Source organism: Haliotis rubra, unplaced genomic scaffold, assembly GCF_003918875.1.
Source record: "Haliotis rubra isolate DU_JTF1 unplaced genomic scaffold, ASM391887v1 Scf796, whole genome shotgun sequence".
Classification (NCBI taxonomy): Eukaryota; Metazoa; Mollusca; class Gastropoda; order Lepetellida; family Haliotidae; genus Haliotis; species Haliotis rubra.
In genome coordinates this window covers 466,630-483,147 of record NW_025767519.1, presented here as the reverse complement: position 1 = coordinate 483,147, position 16,518 = coordinate 466,630, and the positions used below count along the sequence as shown (strand labels likewise).

Here is a 16,518-nt window from a genome sequence, read left to right as displayed (position 1 = left end):
ACACTGCTGCTACTGTATTACACACTACTGTTACTTTATTACACACTACTGCTACTGCATTACACACTACTGCTACTGCATTACACACTACTGCTACTTTATTACACACTGCTGCTACTGTATTACACACTAATGTTACTTTATTACACACAAACTCTTCTGTGTTATGGCCCACTGTAAATGTATCCCATCCAACTGTTGCAGGTACTTCTACCAATTGATGGAGGGCCTAGAGTACCTGCACAGTCAGGGAATCATACACAAGGACATCAAGCCCGCGAACCTGCTGCTCACCACCGACGAAACTCTGAAGATCACAGACCTGGGTGTGGCAGAGGTGGGATACCTTACCAATCTGCTGAAAAGCAATCAGAAACATACACTATTACAGCAATTGTTCGCACTTTGTTAAACAACTGAGTTTGAAGTAATGATTTGAATAGTGCTCAGTTCATGTGTCCATCTTCGTTCTGGTGGTAATTTTTTCCTCAAATGTGGCTCCTATGTCTGGAAGGCCCAATCTTCATGTTTTTTAACAAGATTTGGATGTTTGAAGATGATTTGACCCCTTAATCATAGCGATCGTATTGGTTCATGGACCTGCACAAGATTAGCATGATGAGCTGGTACTAGTCTATTCAGAGCCTTGAATACAAGAGCGAGAACCTTGAACTGGAAATATTGTTTCATGGGCAGCCAATCAACACTTGGGTTTTTTATGATCGTATCTGCTTGTTCTTGTGATAAGTTTGGTGGCAGAATATTTATCTTCTGGAGTTTGGTGATAGGATACTCGTTAAGACAGTAAAACCAAGCATTGCAGTAGTCCATGACAGAAATTACATAGTCCAGTACTAAGGTTGCAAATGAATTCCTGTCTTGCTAAATTTGTTAAGCTGATGTTGCATAGATGGCACTATGCATTCTAGCACACTGAGTTGACATGTGCTTCCAAATTAAAAGCAGAATAGAAAATTATACCAAGATATCTTGGCCTTGTCACATACCCCTTTTTTTGACAATTGGAAGTATATCTTGCCATCCTCTTTGATAATATACTCAGCAGCTCAGTCTTGTCATAGCTGAGTTTGAGGAAGTCCTCACTCATCCACTTATAGATGTGACACAGGCTGTTACAAACACTAGTTTCAACAGACATCTAATTGAGTGGTTTAAGGGGAGATATACATAAGGCTGTTATCTGAGTAAAAGTGGAAGCACAGATTATGAGAGTATTACATCTGCTGTTTTGGTTCATGCTGAGATTGGTTACAGCATTTGATTGACATGACTGAAACTTGTTGCACAAAGCTCAGAACTTGGAGGAATCAGCTTGAATTTGTTTGGCAATATAGCAGATATATTTCAAGCGACTTTACTCTGATTATTCATATAGCAATGTTTTTCAAGCCCACATGGTAAATTAATGAAACATAGAATTCATGGATGGAAGACAGTGATCCGTGAAAGCACAAGTATTGTGTAAGATGCATTGTTGCCAAGATTGAGACTGATGCTATAAAGTGTTCATAATTAAGTATGAATGTTCATTGTGAAAAGTTACAGGTTTTAGGAGTCCCATGAATCAAGTAGAATGATCCACAGAGGAAACTCTTAAATGGCAGGTTTAGAGTCTTGGCCTTTAAAAGATTATGTACACAAATTGCGAAGTAGCACTGAGATGCATATTTGCAGTTATGATCACCACATTTCAAGGAATGATGAAAAACAGTCTCAATAACACAATCAGCAGAAAAGATAAGAAAACGAGAACTTACATTCTAAATATTGTGTGACCACCATGGGTTGTTGAGTATCGACATGCACTATGTTGTACAAGCGCAGTGACTGTTGAAGTCTATGTTAGGGTATGGGAGTCGTCTTAGTGCTGAGATCACAATGTGTTTGCCCATCACGCTGAAGACCCGGGTTCGATTCCCCACATGGGTACAATGTGTGAAGCCCATTTCCGGTGTCACCCACTGCATTATTGCTGGAATGTTGCTAAAAGTGGCATAAAACCTTACTCACTCACTTAGTTTGTACACCAATGCCCTTGTCTTTAGATGATAGGGTCACAAGCCGAGGGTCATCCCTTTGAAGCATGTTATATACAAGGGTAAGTGTCAGTATCCTGGACTAAGGTAGGTCATTTGACAGTGTCCTCTCATCACCCCAACAGTTGCTGCCAGATTACGGAAGGAAACATATTTTGTGATGTAAATATTTCATTTTCCATTGCAGAAAATAGATGTATTTTCCAAAGATGATACTTGCAAGACAAGTCAAGGCTCGCCAGCATTCCAACCCCCAGAGATAGCTAATGGTGATGATTCCTTCGCTGGCTTCAAGGTGGACGTCTGGTCGTCAGGGGGTAACATTGTAAGTTGCATGGTATTATACCAGAGCCATAATGATGTACACTGTTAGGATTCTGGGTAAAATAGGTCCCTAGCAACCATTGCTCATGTTGCTGGTCCTAATGGATCAGAGGATCAAACTTGGTGAATTAACTGCGTCCACATTATAGTTTTACAAAGATGTCAATTAACTGAGTGCACATTATAGTTTTACCAAGATGTCGATCAGTGCCCGCAATAACATTCACTGGATTGCTTGGTCCAGACTATTATATAGGTCACTGCCATATAACTGGAATATTGCTGAGTGAGGCATTCAACAAAAGTCTGTAACTGATGACTTCCGAACAAAAGAATCCTTCTAGATGATTTATGATATACTGTCTTGAAATATCGTCTTGAAATTAATTTGAGAGTGAAATGAGATGAGGTTCATACTTGTATTAATAGAACTTTATAGTTTTGTTTAAAAGTGAGTGAGTGAGTGAGTTTAGTTTTTCGCAGCACTCAACAATATTCCAGCTATATGGCAGCAGTCTGTAAATAATCAAGTCTAGACCAGACAATCCAGAGATCAACAGCCTGAGCATCGATCTACGCAATTGGGATACAATGACGTGTTTGTTCAAAAGAAAAAGTACCAGAAAATACCAACTTACATCTAACAGCAAGCAAAGCTCTGTTCAACATCATGGTTTATTGAGCAGCAGATTTAACTAGTATATATCAGTAACAATATGTCATTCAAACATGACTGTGGTTGAGAGTTCTACTGGTGTCAAACGAGGCATCAATAACTGCATCAAAGGCTGACACGACCCAGCACATGTGGAAAGGCTCCATCGGATCTACAGCATTTGTCTTGTCTGTCTTTGTTGATATTTTCTCCATGTACCAATCAGTTTAGTAGTGTTTTATCACGGTTTTAAATGGTTCTCCTGTGGAAGTACTCTAGTCTGCTCAAATAAGCCGAGCTATTTGCTGTTTGATTGGATCGATTTGAGTGAGTGAGTTTAGTTTTATGCCGCACTCAACAATATTCCCGCTATATGGCGACAGTCAGTAAATAATCAAGTCTTTGATCCAGTGATCAAAAGCATGAGCACCGATCTATGCAATTGGGAGACAATGACATGTACCAACCAAGTCAGCGAGCCTGACCACCGTTCCCATATTTCAAAACTTACAGTAAACAATAATGCCTTGCTTTTTGCAGGAAAGGGGTTAATTGTATGTTTCCTGGTAGCGGAGCAACATTTTATGCCGTTTATAACATAATGTTTCCATTCTTTTGTGTTCATCCAGAAGATGTACACTTTCTCGTTGTTTGTTCTTCCAGGTACAACATAACAACAGGATTATATCCATTTGAAGGTGACAATATCTATAAACTGTTTGAGAATATTGGTAAAGGCCAGTACACAGTTCCTGACACCGTAGATGATAGTTTAAAGGATCTTCTTAATGGTAGGTGTTTGTCTTTATATGTTGTAACAAATGTGTTTTTCTTTTATTATATTATGAGTCAGATTTGTCTGCTCTAAATTTTCAAAACTTTAAAAATCAAGCTCTGTCATCTTAGGGTGCGAATTCTGCATGCAGAGTTGCTTCCCTTTAGTTTGATATGCCACAATGTTGTTTTGAAATCCAGTTTGTCCCAAGTTATGTTTTTTCATGGTTTCACCAAAATGGTAAATGTCTGCGACCTGCATCACTTTAGGCTTTCCTACCACAAAAAGCTGATATGCTATGATGTAATAGGAATCCTTTATCAAACCCAACTACTCAACCCACTCAGCGATAAACCTTAATCCTAACGTAACCAGTAGTTACTATTCCATGGTTACAGCGAGGACAAGTGCTTTGTATCATAATGGTTACAACATATACAATATGGCACCTGACTGTCACCATCCATGAACAATGCTGATTTTACCTCATGCTGTTAATCACTCCATTCTCTCAGGTGCCAACTTATGGCTGGAGTGTGTATGGCATGAAGAAATTTCATTCAGTCACAGCCATTCATTAAAATTAAATGAATAAGTTTTGTTGTAAGACAGTGTAGAGCAGTTTTTCATCACCCTGATGTTGTATTCAGTTCATTCAGAATCACATGTGATAGGTATTGCACGCCAGTGTGAGATTGTGCTATTTGAAGTCTCATGTATTCGTTTTTAATTCTGTTGCAGGAATGCTGGCGTGCAAAGCCAGTGATGATCTAGTCAGTATAGCACAGATAAGACAACACCAGTAAGTTGTGAACTGCCAGACCTGAACTGAACACAAACATCTTCATGTGTGAATGTTCTTTCAAAGTACCATGTCAACTACACTTTTAAGATTTAACCCTGTTTCAACTTTGCATTCACTCAGGGTGGTGTGCTAGCCTAGTGGTTAAGGTGTTTGCTCATCACTGAAGACCCGGGTTCAATTCCCCACATGGGTCCAATGTGAGAAGCACATTTCTGGTGTCTCCTGCAATGATATTGCTGCAAAATTGCTAAAAGCAGTGTATAACAACACTCACTCACTCATTCAACCCCACTCACTCACTCACTCACTCACTCACTACATGCAATATTATCTCCTCCTAAAGTTTATGGCTTGTGTTTTTGTGTTTCCCGTAGAAGTATTAAAAAAGCTGGAGAAAAGGTTTATAAAAGGGTTTTCAAAATGACCAGCTCCTTGAGCATGTACAAGTTGCATGGATATGTGCACTATATAAATATCCTATAGTAATAATTATCAATGCAAATTTGATGCTTGTTGGCAGTGATGGTATTTGCTGACAGAATTCTGTTTTACTATGTACGCCCGTCATCAATGATGTGTGGTCTATTTCCAGGTGGTTCAAGCGGAAACATGCCAAGGTTGAGGATCGTGTGTTTTTATCTGCATCTTCGGATGGCGACTTAATGAGGAGTATGACTGTGGTGCCATATTTAGAGGATCTCCACTTTGGTACACCAAGTGAGGAAGAAGAAGATGAAGAACTGGAGAGTGCGGTGGCAGGCAATCATCAAGGTCAAGGTCAGTGTTCAACTTTAAATAGTTGATTAATCCTCTAATTGCTGGTGTTGAACCCATTCAACTGAAGAGTGCCATAAGTATAACTTGCAATAACTATTTGCTAAATAGGATGTACCTAACATCCAAGGCATGCGTAAATGTTCATCTTTCTAAGTACATGTATATGAATTTTAAAAAGTATAATTTTTCCTTATCCTGACTCATGCTCTTTTGCTTGTCCCCTTCCTCTTGCGAACATAGTGGAACACTTGTATCTCCTTAATTGAAGCTCCCTTCAATGTAAAATCACTAATTGGTACTCACCCACGAGTTACCTCCCCTGCCGTAGGCGCGGGAACAGGTGTCGCCACCCTCTGGCCTCATGCTTGACTCTCTCCTTCTTCGCCCAGTGAGCAGGATGTGAGAGCGCCTGTGTCTCCTTACACACTATATCCTTTGGTTTTTCTTAGTTAGTTACCTTTTATAGTTTACTATAAAGGTATAGCTAGTATCCTTCAGTTATTTGCGTTAATAATTAATCGTATTTCTACTGTTTATTCAATTGGAGTTCGCGTGATTGTTCAGCTAGTTTTACATTGATGAAAAACTGTACTATTTGTAGATTACGCTTTTTCCGCCATGGATCCGCATGTGGTATGCCCTAGTTGTACTACGCCTTTGTGCGCTTGACTCACGCTGCAGTTACTGCATAAATTTAACCAATTCTGCCTTTGATAAATACCATCTTTGCGCCTTGGAGACGGTTGCAGATAGGTCACGCGCAAACTAGGTGTAGACATGGCCGATACGCCGGATTGCCCATCCAGTCAACTGTTGTCGAAAGTGATCCCTCCCGCCTGGTGTTCTGCTTGAGACCCCATCGGAAGAGGGACGGGATGCAGTCCGTCACCTCTAAGAAGCGACCGGCCTCTCCAGACATCCAGTCATCGCGCAGACAAAGTCCAAGAGGGCCTCAACGCTCTTCTCAACGCAGACTTCAGTACTCCCCAGGGCAGCGCCTTCCTCCAAAGGGAAATCTACGAAGTCATCGAGAACTTTCTCAGACGCGAGATCGCTCCAGCAGCAGAATTGGGCCTCTACGATGACCACCCGTCATCATCATACCCGACATACGCCACAAGAAGCTTACTCCAGTGACAGCGACAGTGACGCCAGCAGAGATCAACAAGCAGCCTGATGCCTCTACACTGATGTCAGACGAGATCGCTGAGGGCCCCACCGCTAACACAGCAGAAAGGGCACCATCTACTACGCCGCAGATCATCCCAAACGATCTTATGAAACAGATCATGATTATGATGGAAGGCCACTATAGACTGGAGAAGCAGCCATCCCAGGGTCCGGAGCCTTACAAGGAAGGCTCCAACGTGACAGCACCACAGGGCACCATCTGTCAACGTAGCAGCCACGACAATGCAGCCTTCGCGAAGGAAGTCACAGACCACCTCGACGAAGGACCCAGATGTACAGCCTTCGCTGGCAGCCTTCGGCTCAAGCGGAAGAATCATCACCTTCTTCGGGCAAGGCCATACTCAGATATGGAATCTGATCACCAGACCACACGCGAAGCCTTCGAAGGTCATATCATCGCTCCCCAGGACCGACGATACTTAATGGCTTCTGAAGGTTAGCTGGCGCTCGGCGTCAAGGACACCTGAACCCAGATCGCCTTCATCTAAAAGATCAGCAAGGGACTACACAAGAGCTTCAGCGGGCTATCAGTCCCCTCATAGATCGCCAAGAAGGTCAACCTATCGTATATAGATCACCAAGATTTATCACCTCGCCGATCACCACGCCGATCACCTCACAGGTCTGCACATAAGCCTACAACTAGATCTCCACAAGCGCCAAACGATATAGAGATAGAGCCACACAGCCCTACATCAGAAGAGCAACAACCTCTTATCTATGATGATGGAATGGAAGATGATGGAGGAATTATTTTCTCAGATGCAGAGATAAGATATTGATGGTCAATAATCTAGATCTCTCATCACCTTCCAAGAGTGGCAATAAGGCTTAGACTTTATCTGATGAAAGAAGATGACGCAGATGCTATTACACTACCCTAATCGACCGACATGCGGCGGTACCTCAGAACCTAGATACAGCATTTAACAAAGCCACAAAGGTTCAGACGCCACATCTGCCAAATTTCAGCCAAGAAGTTCTCCACGCATAATATGGAACCCTTCTTCAAAGCGCCAAGACATCGATGAGAACTATAAGCTGATCTCCGATGCCAAGAACAAGTACTACAAGATTGATGATCGGAAATTGGTTCAGATAGAAACCATGACGAGGCGTATGTTCTTCGGTCTAAATAGATCTAGAACAATAAATGAGACACTTATCTCCAGATTTCGGAACACGACCTCTGAAGATGACAGAATGATTTACTCGGCCCTACTGATGCAAAAGAAGGACCAGCAGTTTTTAACAGATCATCTGACGCGTCTGTCTCAGCAGCACTGACCTTAGCTCGTCGTCAAGGCCTCCTAGCTTCCTGCAACTGGGGTGAGAACTTTACAGCTCCACTATATACAGCCCCGTGGTCTTCCCCATCCATATTTGACGGAGGAATAGACACAGTCTCCAAAGAAGTCACCAAGGATTCTAGAGAAGTCCTGATGATTAAATCGATGGACACGCTTAGCCAGTGTCATTCGACAGACTTCACAAAGATACTCAGGGAGATCTAAATTCACGGGCCTACAAAGAGCTAGAGACAGGAAGATTGCCAGTTCCAGGGGAAGAGATTCTTTCATTTAGCCCATATGGCAACTATAGAGGAGGGTCAGGACCGAGGCAGGACACCCAGAGGTTCCCCAAGAACTATAAACGCTGAAAGACAGGTTCGAACGACTTGAGTCTTCCACCCCAGCCGCTCCAGTACAACCGTCACAAGTGGGTGGACGTCTTCAACTACACTGGGAAAACTGGGGAATACTTCAAGACACCTATGTCTCCAACATTCTTCAACGCAGGATTTCGTGATCCCACTACAGGCCAAGCCTCCACTAACAGTCAACCCTCACAAGTTCGAGGTAGAGGCACAACAACTACTAAAGTTAAGAGAGGGCGGTTACATTACTCCTAACCAAGCAGGCCATAGAAGTAATAGAGCAAGGAAACATCGAACCAGGTTTCTACTCCCCAGTTTTCCTAGTACCCAAGAAGAACTCCAAGGAGAAATACAGACTCATTTACAACATGAGCTTATTCAACAAGACTTACTTAAACAAACCACCCAGGTTCACTTATGATACATCTACCAGCTACGGCAGATGATTCGCCCCATGGACTACATGGGCAGTATAGATCTACAAGATGCTTATCTGCACATCCCAATACATCCCGAATCCAGGAAATACCTCGGTTTACGCTAGACGGTTACATTACCAGTGGAAAGTACTCCCCATTCGAATAGCATCAGCCCCATGGTTATTCACGAGGATAACGAAACCGATTGTTATCTATCTACATCGTCAAGGGTACACGCAGTCGCGTTCTTCCTCGACGACGGGATACAAGTAGATCAAGATCCACAGCATCTCAAACTACAGTTAAACTACATCATAAAGCTACTAACACAGCTGGGATGGTTAGTAAACTTACACAAGTCGGACCTAGTACCTTCGCAAGATCTGCAATTCCTAGGAATCCGATTTATCACCAATCTCAACCGTATAGTCATACCAGAAGACCGTTGGCTCAAGATCCAACAGATCATTCCACCAGCTCTACTGTCACCGCTACCACTTCGACAATGGCAGAGCTTACTAGGTCTTCTAACATCAGCCCAAGACTTGACAGTCATAGGCAGATTACAGTTACGTCCGTTACAGGTTTTCGTCAATACACATCTCGACGACCTACAACCATTCAGTCTACCGATACATCTCAGACCTCATCTATTATGGTGGACAAAGAAATCGAATGTCTGCGAAGGGATTTGTTTAGCAGAGCAGGAATTCAAGACCCATCTATATGTAGACGCTGCCGGCTCCAAGGTTGGGAGCTCATCATCTCCAACGGGACGGCATCAGGGTTATGGACTCAGCTAGAAAGCAAACTCCACATAAGCGATTAGAGATGAAAGCTGTAATCAACGCCATAAGACATTGGAGCAACATTCTACAGAATGCGCACCTGATGATACATACCGACAACTTCGACAGTGGTTTTATGTGAACAGACAAGGCTCAACGAGATCGCCGAACCTTTTGAATTTAACCTTTCAACTGTTCAATTAATCCAAGATCTAAATCTACATGTCAAAGCATGCCACATTCGAGCCAGGAATATACTAGCAGACGCTCCACTCTCGGCCACATCTACCGTCGCCCGACAGAATGGATGCTCAATACAGAGATATTTGCACAGATAATCAAGCAAATAGGAGCCCGCTTAGTAGATCTATTAAGCCACAAGGTTCAACAATCAACTACCGACATTACGTGTCACCAGTGCCAGACCCACAAGCATGGGCAACAGGACGCTCTAAGCATTTCATGGGAAGGCCTCAATCGTCACGCGTTTCGCCCCCAGCAATAATACCTCTAGTATTACAGAAAATCAACCAAAGCGCAGAGCCTACAACTCACTTTGGTCAGCCCTATTGGCCGGCCAGAACGCGGGTTTCCCGCCTTTAATACAAGATATCGGTCAACCGGCACTAGAACTACCTTAAGCGGCTGCGAAACCTGTTAATACATCCTCACACCAAACAGGTGCACAGAAACCCAGAAGTATTCAAACTTCAGCATTATGGACTGTATTAAAATGTGTTTAAACAAGAGAGGATATTCTACCAGGGCGGCAAAGCGGTCACGCTTGCCTTACGATACTCAACGTAACTTGTGCGATGACAAGTGGCAAAGTTTCAAAAATTATGCAACAAACAAGGGTTTTACAGCGAGAGATGCCACGATCCTCAAGTGGCAGACTATTTGTGTTACTTACGGCAAAACAAACATTTAAAAGGCTCGACATTGTCAACATATCTTGCTTTAGGTTCTGTGATTTCTATGAGAACGGGTGTTAAATTAACAAGAACACCAGAGTTACTGGCCTTACTACGTGCTTTCGATTGGAGGACCAAAAGCGGAAATTCCACTTCCAGCTTGGGATCTGAATGTAGTTTTCACGACACCTCACAAGTGAGGATTACGAACCATTGGAATCGATTAGCGTTTGAATTTCTCTCAGAAAACAGTCTTCCTGTTATCGCTAGCCACGGCAGCCAGAATATCTGAAATTCATGCTCTAGATTATGAGAGGATACAGTTTGATGAAAATCAAAAGACAGCACCTGGGATTAAGATGGGATTTCATCGCTAAAATCAACTACCAGGTCAACCAGACAGGTTATTTCACATCCCTGCGCTATCCTCAATTCTTGGATCTCAAGATACATTGGACTTATCTCTATGCCCAATACGAGCTCTCATAATCTATTTACGTCGCTCCAAAAACAAGGCGAAGATCGCTCAGAAGATTGTTCATCCCGTTATCGCCTACAAATCAGACAGAAGTCTCTGTACCACCATATCAATATGGATAAGAACTGTCATTTCACTGGCCTATAAGGCAGCAGGACTGGACCCTCCAACAGCATCAAATCCCCATGAAATCAGGGGGCATTGGCATCCACCCTCGCCCTTCATGGTAACTGTTCATTGAATACAATTATGGAAGGATGCTTTTGGAAATCTAACATGGTGTTTGCTAATCACTATCTCAGAGATATCACCACCACGGGGCGTCTCTGGCATTCATCATTTCGGGTCCTTTGGTCCTCGGCCAGCAATTGATTGTAGTCCCTCGTGAGGGCTTAATATTCACCCCACGAGATTATTAGATATATGATACATATATTCACTAGCTTATAACTCCATGGAGTTCTAGGGCTATGTACATATTTAGCTTAGGTTATTCAACCTTAAGCTCATACTGAGTTATATTCAGTGTACAGCTCGTTAGAGTAGCAGTTTTATATATATATATTGATATATCAGTATATTAGTAAGGTAATACCCCACTTATAGTGTATATATCTATGGATTATTATAAGGAAATATCCTAAGTCTCAATGCCTTATGAAGTTCCCGTGAGGGGTTATTACAATATCACTTGCTTAAATCACTAATTAATCCAAAGTATTCTGTTTACCCACCACCTCTCGGTTGGATTCTACAAGTAAAGAGCATGAGTCAGGATAAGGAAAAAATATGTAATTTTCTGAGTAAAATTGATATTTTATACTTATCCTGACTCATGAGGTTAGTCCCTCCCATCCTCCCACATAACACTTTGGATTTCCCTGTAAATTCAAGTGTTGGGCTCGCAAAATCAGGAGAGAGTGAAGCATGAGGCCAGAGGGTGGCGACACCTGTTCCCGCGCTTACGGCAGGGGAGGTAACTCGTGGGTGAGTACCAATTAGTGATTTTACATTGAAGGGAGCTTCAATTAAGGAGATACAAGTGTTCCACTATGTTCGCAAGAGGAAGGGGACAAGCAAAAGAGCATGAGTCAGGATAAGTATAAAATATCAATTTTACTCAGAAAATTACATTGTTCCTCAAACAGAACATTCTGCATGTTAAAAACGTATTGGAGTACAACCTCCAACACCGGCCATTGTTGACCTCAGACACTTCATGTTGAGTAGTGAGCAGTCTGTTGTTTTCTTCATGATGAAATCATTTTTTGATAATTTGATCTCTACTTTTTCTGCTCTTGTGAAAGAAAACACTGAAGTTCCTAATTTTCTAAAAATTAGCATCTTTCAGTTGAAATAGTTATAAATAATCTGAATTGTTACATCAAGGACCATGTCAACAGTGGTAAACAAACAACTACACTTGCATCGTGATTCCGAAAACTATTGTGACCCTTTTATGTTTCTAACTTAATTTGCTAGAATTTATTACATAAATTTAACGTCTTTGTTACAAATTTCTCAAATTAATCAAGTTTGTAAATGATTTCATTTGATAAACCTTCAGACACTGGCAAAGTTGGCAGCCATAGATGACACATGAGGGCATGGCCTAACTCCCGATTGTTTTAATTGAAGAACAGGTTTGACAGGATGTGACATGCATCCTTGTCTTTCATGCTTGATTTGGGCACTGAGACATGTCAGCTGTGGAAACCAGTACTATATCTGCGACATAGTTTGTTATAGCATCAGGATATGTTGATGTGTGTTAGTGGTCCTTGGCACCACATTTCAGAGCAGAGTTGTGTCCCTTGTTATGAGGATCACGATGAGGGTCCTGTCAGCACCACATACGGACAACACCTGTCAAGTGGATAATGTCGGTCATCTGCATCACTTTAGGATTTGTGGCGGTGGGGTAGCCTAGTGGTTAAAGCATTTGCTCGTCCTGCCAAAGACCCGGGTTCGATTACCCACATGGGTACAATGTGTGAAGCCCATTTCTGATTTGACCTGCTGTAATATTGCTGAAATATTGCTAAAAGCGGCATAAAACTATACTCTCTCACATCAGGATTTCTTCAAGTACAAAACAGACAGGTAGTGATATCTTTATTCATAGTTATGTTTAACTCCCTCAGTAAGGTTGTGTCTTGTCTTCTGTATTCAGGGGCACTGAATGACAAGCAGGAGGTGACAACAAGACAGACAGAGAACTCCAAGTCCAACTGTAAGCCAAAGAAAAGAAAGGGGAAGAGCTCTAGTAAATTTGCATTTGGATCCTGCAAACAGTCGTGACATCAGCTGTCTAACCTGGTTGTTCATGTTAACTGCTTCTGTGACTTTGTTTAGCATCGCTCAGCTCCAACTGCTGATCAAGACATCAATGCTAGCAGTGTAAACTGAATCTACATTCAGTCCGAAGATCCCTTTGACATCAGTGCCAGCAGGATAAATCAAGCACAGTTCCAAACACTCAAACATCAATACTAGCTGGACAGACTGAATTGATGTTCAGTCCTAACACCTATCTGTTAGCAGCAGTTGTAGCAGTGTACACTGAATTGTCATTCAGTCCTAAGACCTAGCTTTGGCTCACATGCTATCAGAATAGAATTACAACAGTCCTAATATTACCTTTAACATCATTTCTAGAAGGATAGCCAGTGTCTAGCTTTAGATTCAATGCCTGGTGATAAAAACCTGATGAGACATTGGCACCAGCAAGATAGACCGAATTTGCTGAAACAGCTGGAGGGCTTTACATTATGTCATTGCTAGCATTATTGTAGGAAGAAATACCTAGGGCACTGCAAATTAAAATCTTAAATATATACTTGTATCAAATCAAAAGATTTGACCACTAGTACGTTTTAGTCAGCATATGTCAAAGTTGGCATTTTTGTTCAAGAGATGTTGCCTCGTGGACCCAGTATGTGTGTGTGCAAGAGAGAGAGACAGATGGAGAGATAAGTGGAGAGAAAGAAAGTGAACATATCAGTATGATTTTATGATATGTGATAGATAAAACTGAGGCTGAATCTGTCTCTGAACCCACCATGTTATTGTGGAGATGATTGTACTGTGATGATCAGTGCTTGTAGGTCAGTGACTGGACTGAATGTGATAACATGCCTCCTGGTATATACAAGAGCATGCTGAGGGTAAGGTTGGTCAGTACCTCTCCATGATACTGTCAGCTATTTGTGACTACTGGTGATGCCACCATGGGCAGAGTGTGTCGGACTGATCATGTGGAATGTAAGGTTCCCTCTGATGATGGAGATATACTAAATTCACCAAATTGTTATGTGATGTCTCTCTTCATATTATGAAAGTAACCGCCAACCAGACCAAAGGAGGTAACTGATGTTAACTGATATTTGTTGCTCTGTTAGATATCCAATCGCCATGTTTAGGGACGGAAAGGATTGGAGCAGAATATTTTGGTCATTGAGTTGTCAAAGAGAGGTCAAAGGCAGGATGCCAGCAGAGCAGTATGTCAGAACGACATGTTCAGACGAAAGTGTCATCGCTCGGGTACAGCCACTGGACCTGTGATGAAGAGCTAATGGCAAGCTTGACTGAAGCTCAGAATCAGAATCAGAATCAGAAACAAAAGTCTGAAACACTTTGACGAAGGGAACACTGAAGTTTGTTGTCAATATGTTCTCCTATGTTAATGTTAAGGACATAAGATTGGGAAATTTTATTTATGGACCAGTCTGTTTTATGAATGAAATTATATCATAAATATATTTAAAACAAGTTATTCTGTGTTTTGGTTTTTGGTGTCAATGTGTGCCTGGAGAAGGAGGACTATAAAATCTGAAAATGGATGTTTAGAAAGTCGTACATATTCTGCAAAATATATACAATATACACACATCTAACAACCTAATTGTGACAGAAAACATCCTTAAAAAATAATATGCTTCATGTAGCTTCAGCCGTAGGTTAGATTGTGTTATTCATGTCAGCATGGACCTCATGAAGCAGCCATGTTTTGTCATGGCCCAAGGCAGTTGACCCTGGCCCAGTCTAAAGTTTTGCTGATTGACTGAAATATTGGTGGTTTGTTTGTTAGTTTTGTTTGTTTTAATGCCATTCTCACCAATATGCCATCCACATCTGTCTGGAATAATAACGTTTTGACCAATGCGGATGAGCATTGATCTACATCACTGGGATGGAATATCACTCATCAATCAAGTCCCCTGATCTGATCCAAAAAAACATGCCACAAGTTGCTTGGTGTGACAAGTATGGTTTGGTAAGCCAGGTTCCAAACTAGGTGAAAAATAGCTGGTAAGATTGCAGTTCATCAGCAGTCCTTTGTGCATTGTTGTTTGTTTTTTAAATATATGGGGGGTGTCATGGATGGCCCAGTCATGTGCGGCGCCACAATTTGCTGTGCAGTGTTGCGTCCCTTGGGCACCCCGGTGGGTTTCTTCTTTCTCGATGGTAATAACCGTGTTCTTCATTGAACATAATTGGTTCTGCGATGATTATGTGCTTGTGATGACGCAACTATCCATCGTAATTTTAAAAACAAGTTAAAACTGTGTACAGGTGTGTTAGAGATCCTGGCTGGACAAGCTTCTTGCTGGCACTTGTGAGGCCAGACTGGAACTTGGTGATGGTTTATGAAGCTCCCGTACAGGTCTTTGTTAATACCGACTTGGCCGTGCTGGATCTTGTGTAGCGTACAGAGTCTATATATATATCGTCAGTGTTGGAGGCTACCCCAGTGTAGGTTCCTTAACATTTGGGTGACACAGCCAGGTGTCTTGCTGTGGTAGTCATTCTGGACTGCTTCCAGTGAATTGATTTCATTGAGGCAGTAGGGATCCCACAAGGTGGACGCATATTCCAGGGCTGGTCTGACAATGGTTGTGTAAGTTTTGAATTTTGTTTCGGGTTTATTACAGGGTTTGCCAACATTCGTAAGTTTCCTTGAAAAAGAAAAAGGCCACAGACGAAAAAGCCAGTGTCTCGTCTGTGGCAAGTTAGTTAGATTCTGTAAGGGCAGGGGTTAAGTAATGGGTTTGTAGACGATAACAGAACAGCCAGGTGAGGGGCTAGACTAACAATTAGTCTCTGAAATGAACATATTTTACTGAAAAAAGTTCATAGTAAAAAATATAAAATATAATGAAAAGGAGTCCTGAGACTTTCTTCATTTTCAGCTGAAGCTGAGGAAATCAAGACTTGCCACATTTTCTAGACTTGTGTGGACTTTCTTGGATATATTTGCTTCAGGGTCTGTACGACAGACTAGCGAGGGGCTAGAGGTACTAATTAGTGGCTTGTAACAACAGGGGCATAGAGGAACGGGGGGCTAGAGGAATGATGCCATTCCCTTCACTAATACTACTTGGATATGACTCCATACGCATAATTCAGTGTGATGGATGTAACGCCCTTATCTCGACTGAACATGCGTGAATACCCAGTTCGCAAATTTATTTAAATGTGTATTTAGTACATTTGCAGGAGATGTAATTTCACATTTCACATGAAGTTGATATGTTTGTTTGCTCTTATTAAGTGTATTTTTGTACAATGTGATATATTATCAAGGCCATACAAGACCGCCAAACTTTTCTAGCGACAGAGCCTCGTTTTTAAAATTTCCGCGATTTCCGTTTGTCAGAGCACGCTGTACGACAGAG

At 41.9% G+C, this 16,518-nt stretch overlaps 1 protein-coding gene across 1 annotated transcript; it reads left to right on the top strand.

Annotated features, from left to right (window-relative positions):
* Positions 1 to 204: 204 nt before the first annotated feature.
* LOC124261324 (serine/threonine-protein kinase STK11-like) lies at positions 205 to 13,216 on the top strand (the record flags this gene model as incomplete). Its single annotated transcript, XM_046695631.1, has 7 exons — positions 205 to 337; positions 2,245 to 2,374; positions 3,577 to 3,583; positions 3,700 to 3,884; positions 4,553 to 4,613; positions 5,209 to 5,393; positions 13,014 to 13,216. Coding segments are annotated over 7 exons (829 nt in total), but the record flags the coding sequence as incomplete, so codon positions are not given.
* Positions 13,217 to 16,518: the final 3,302 nt, after the last annotated feature.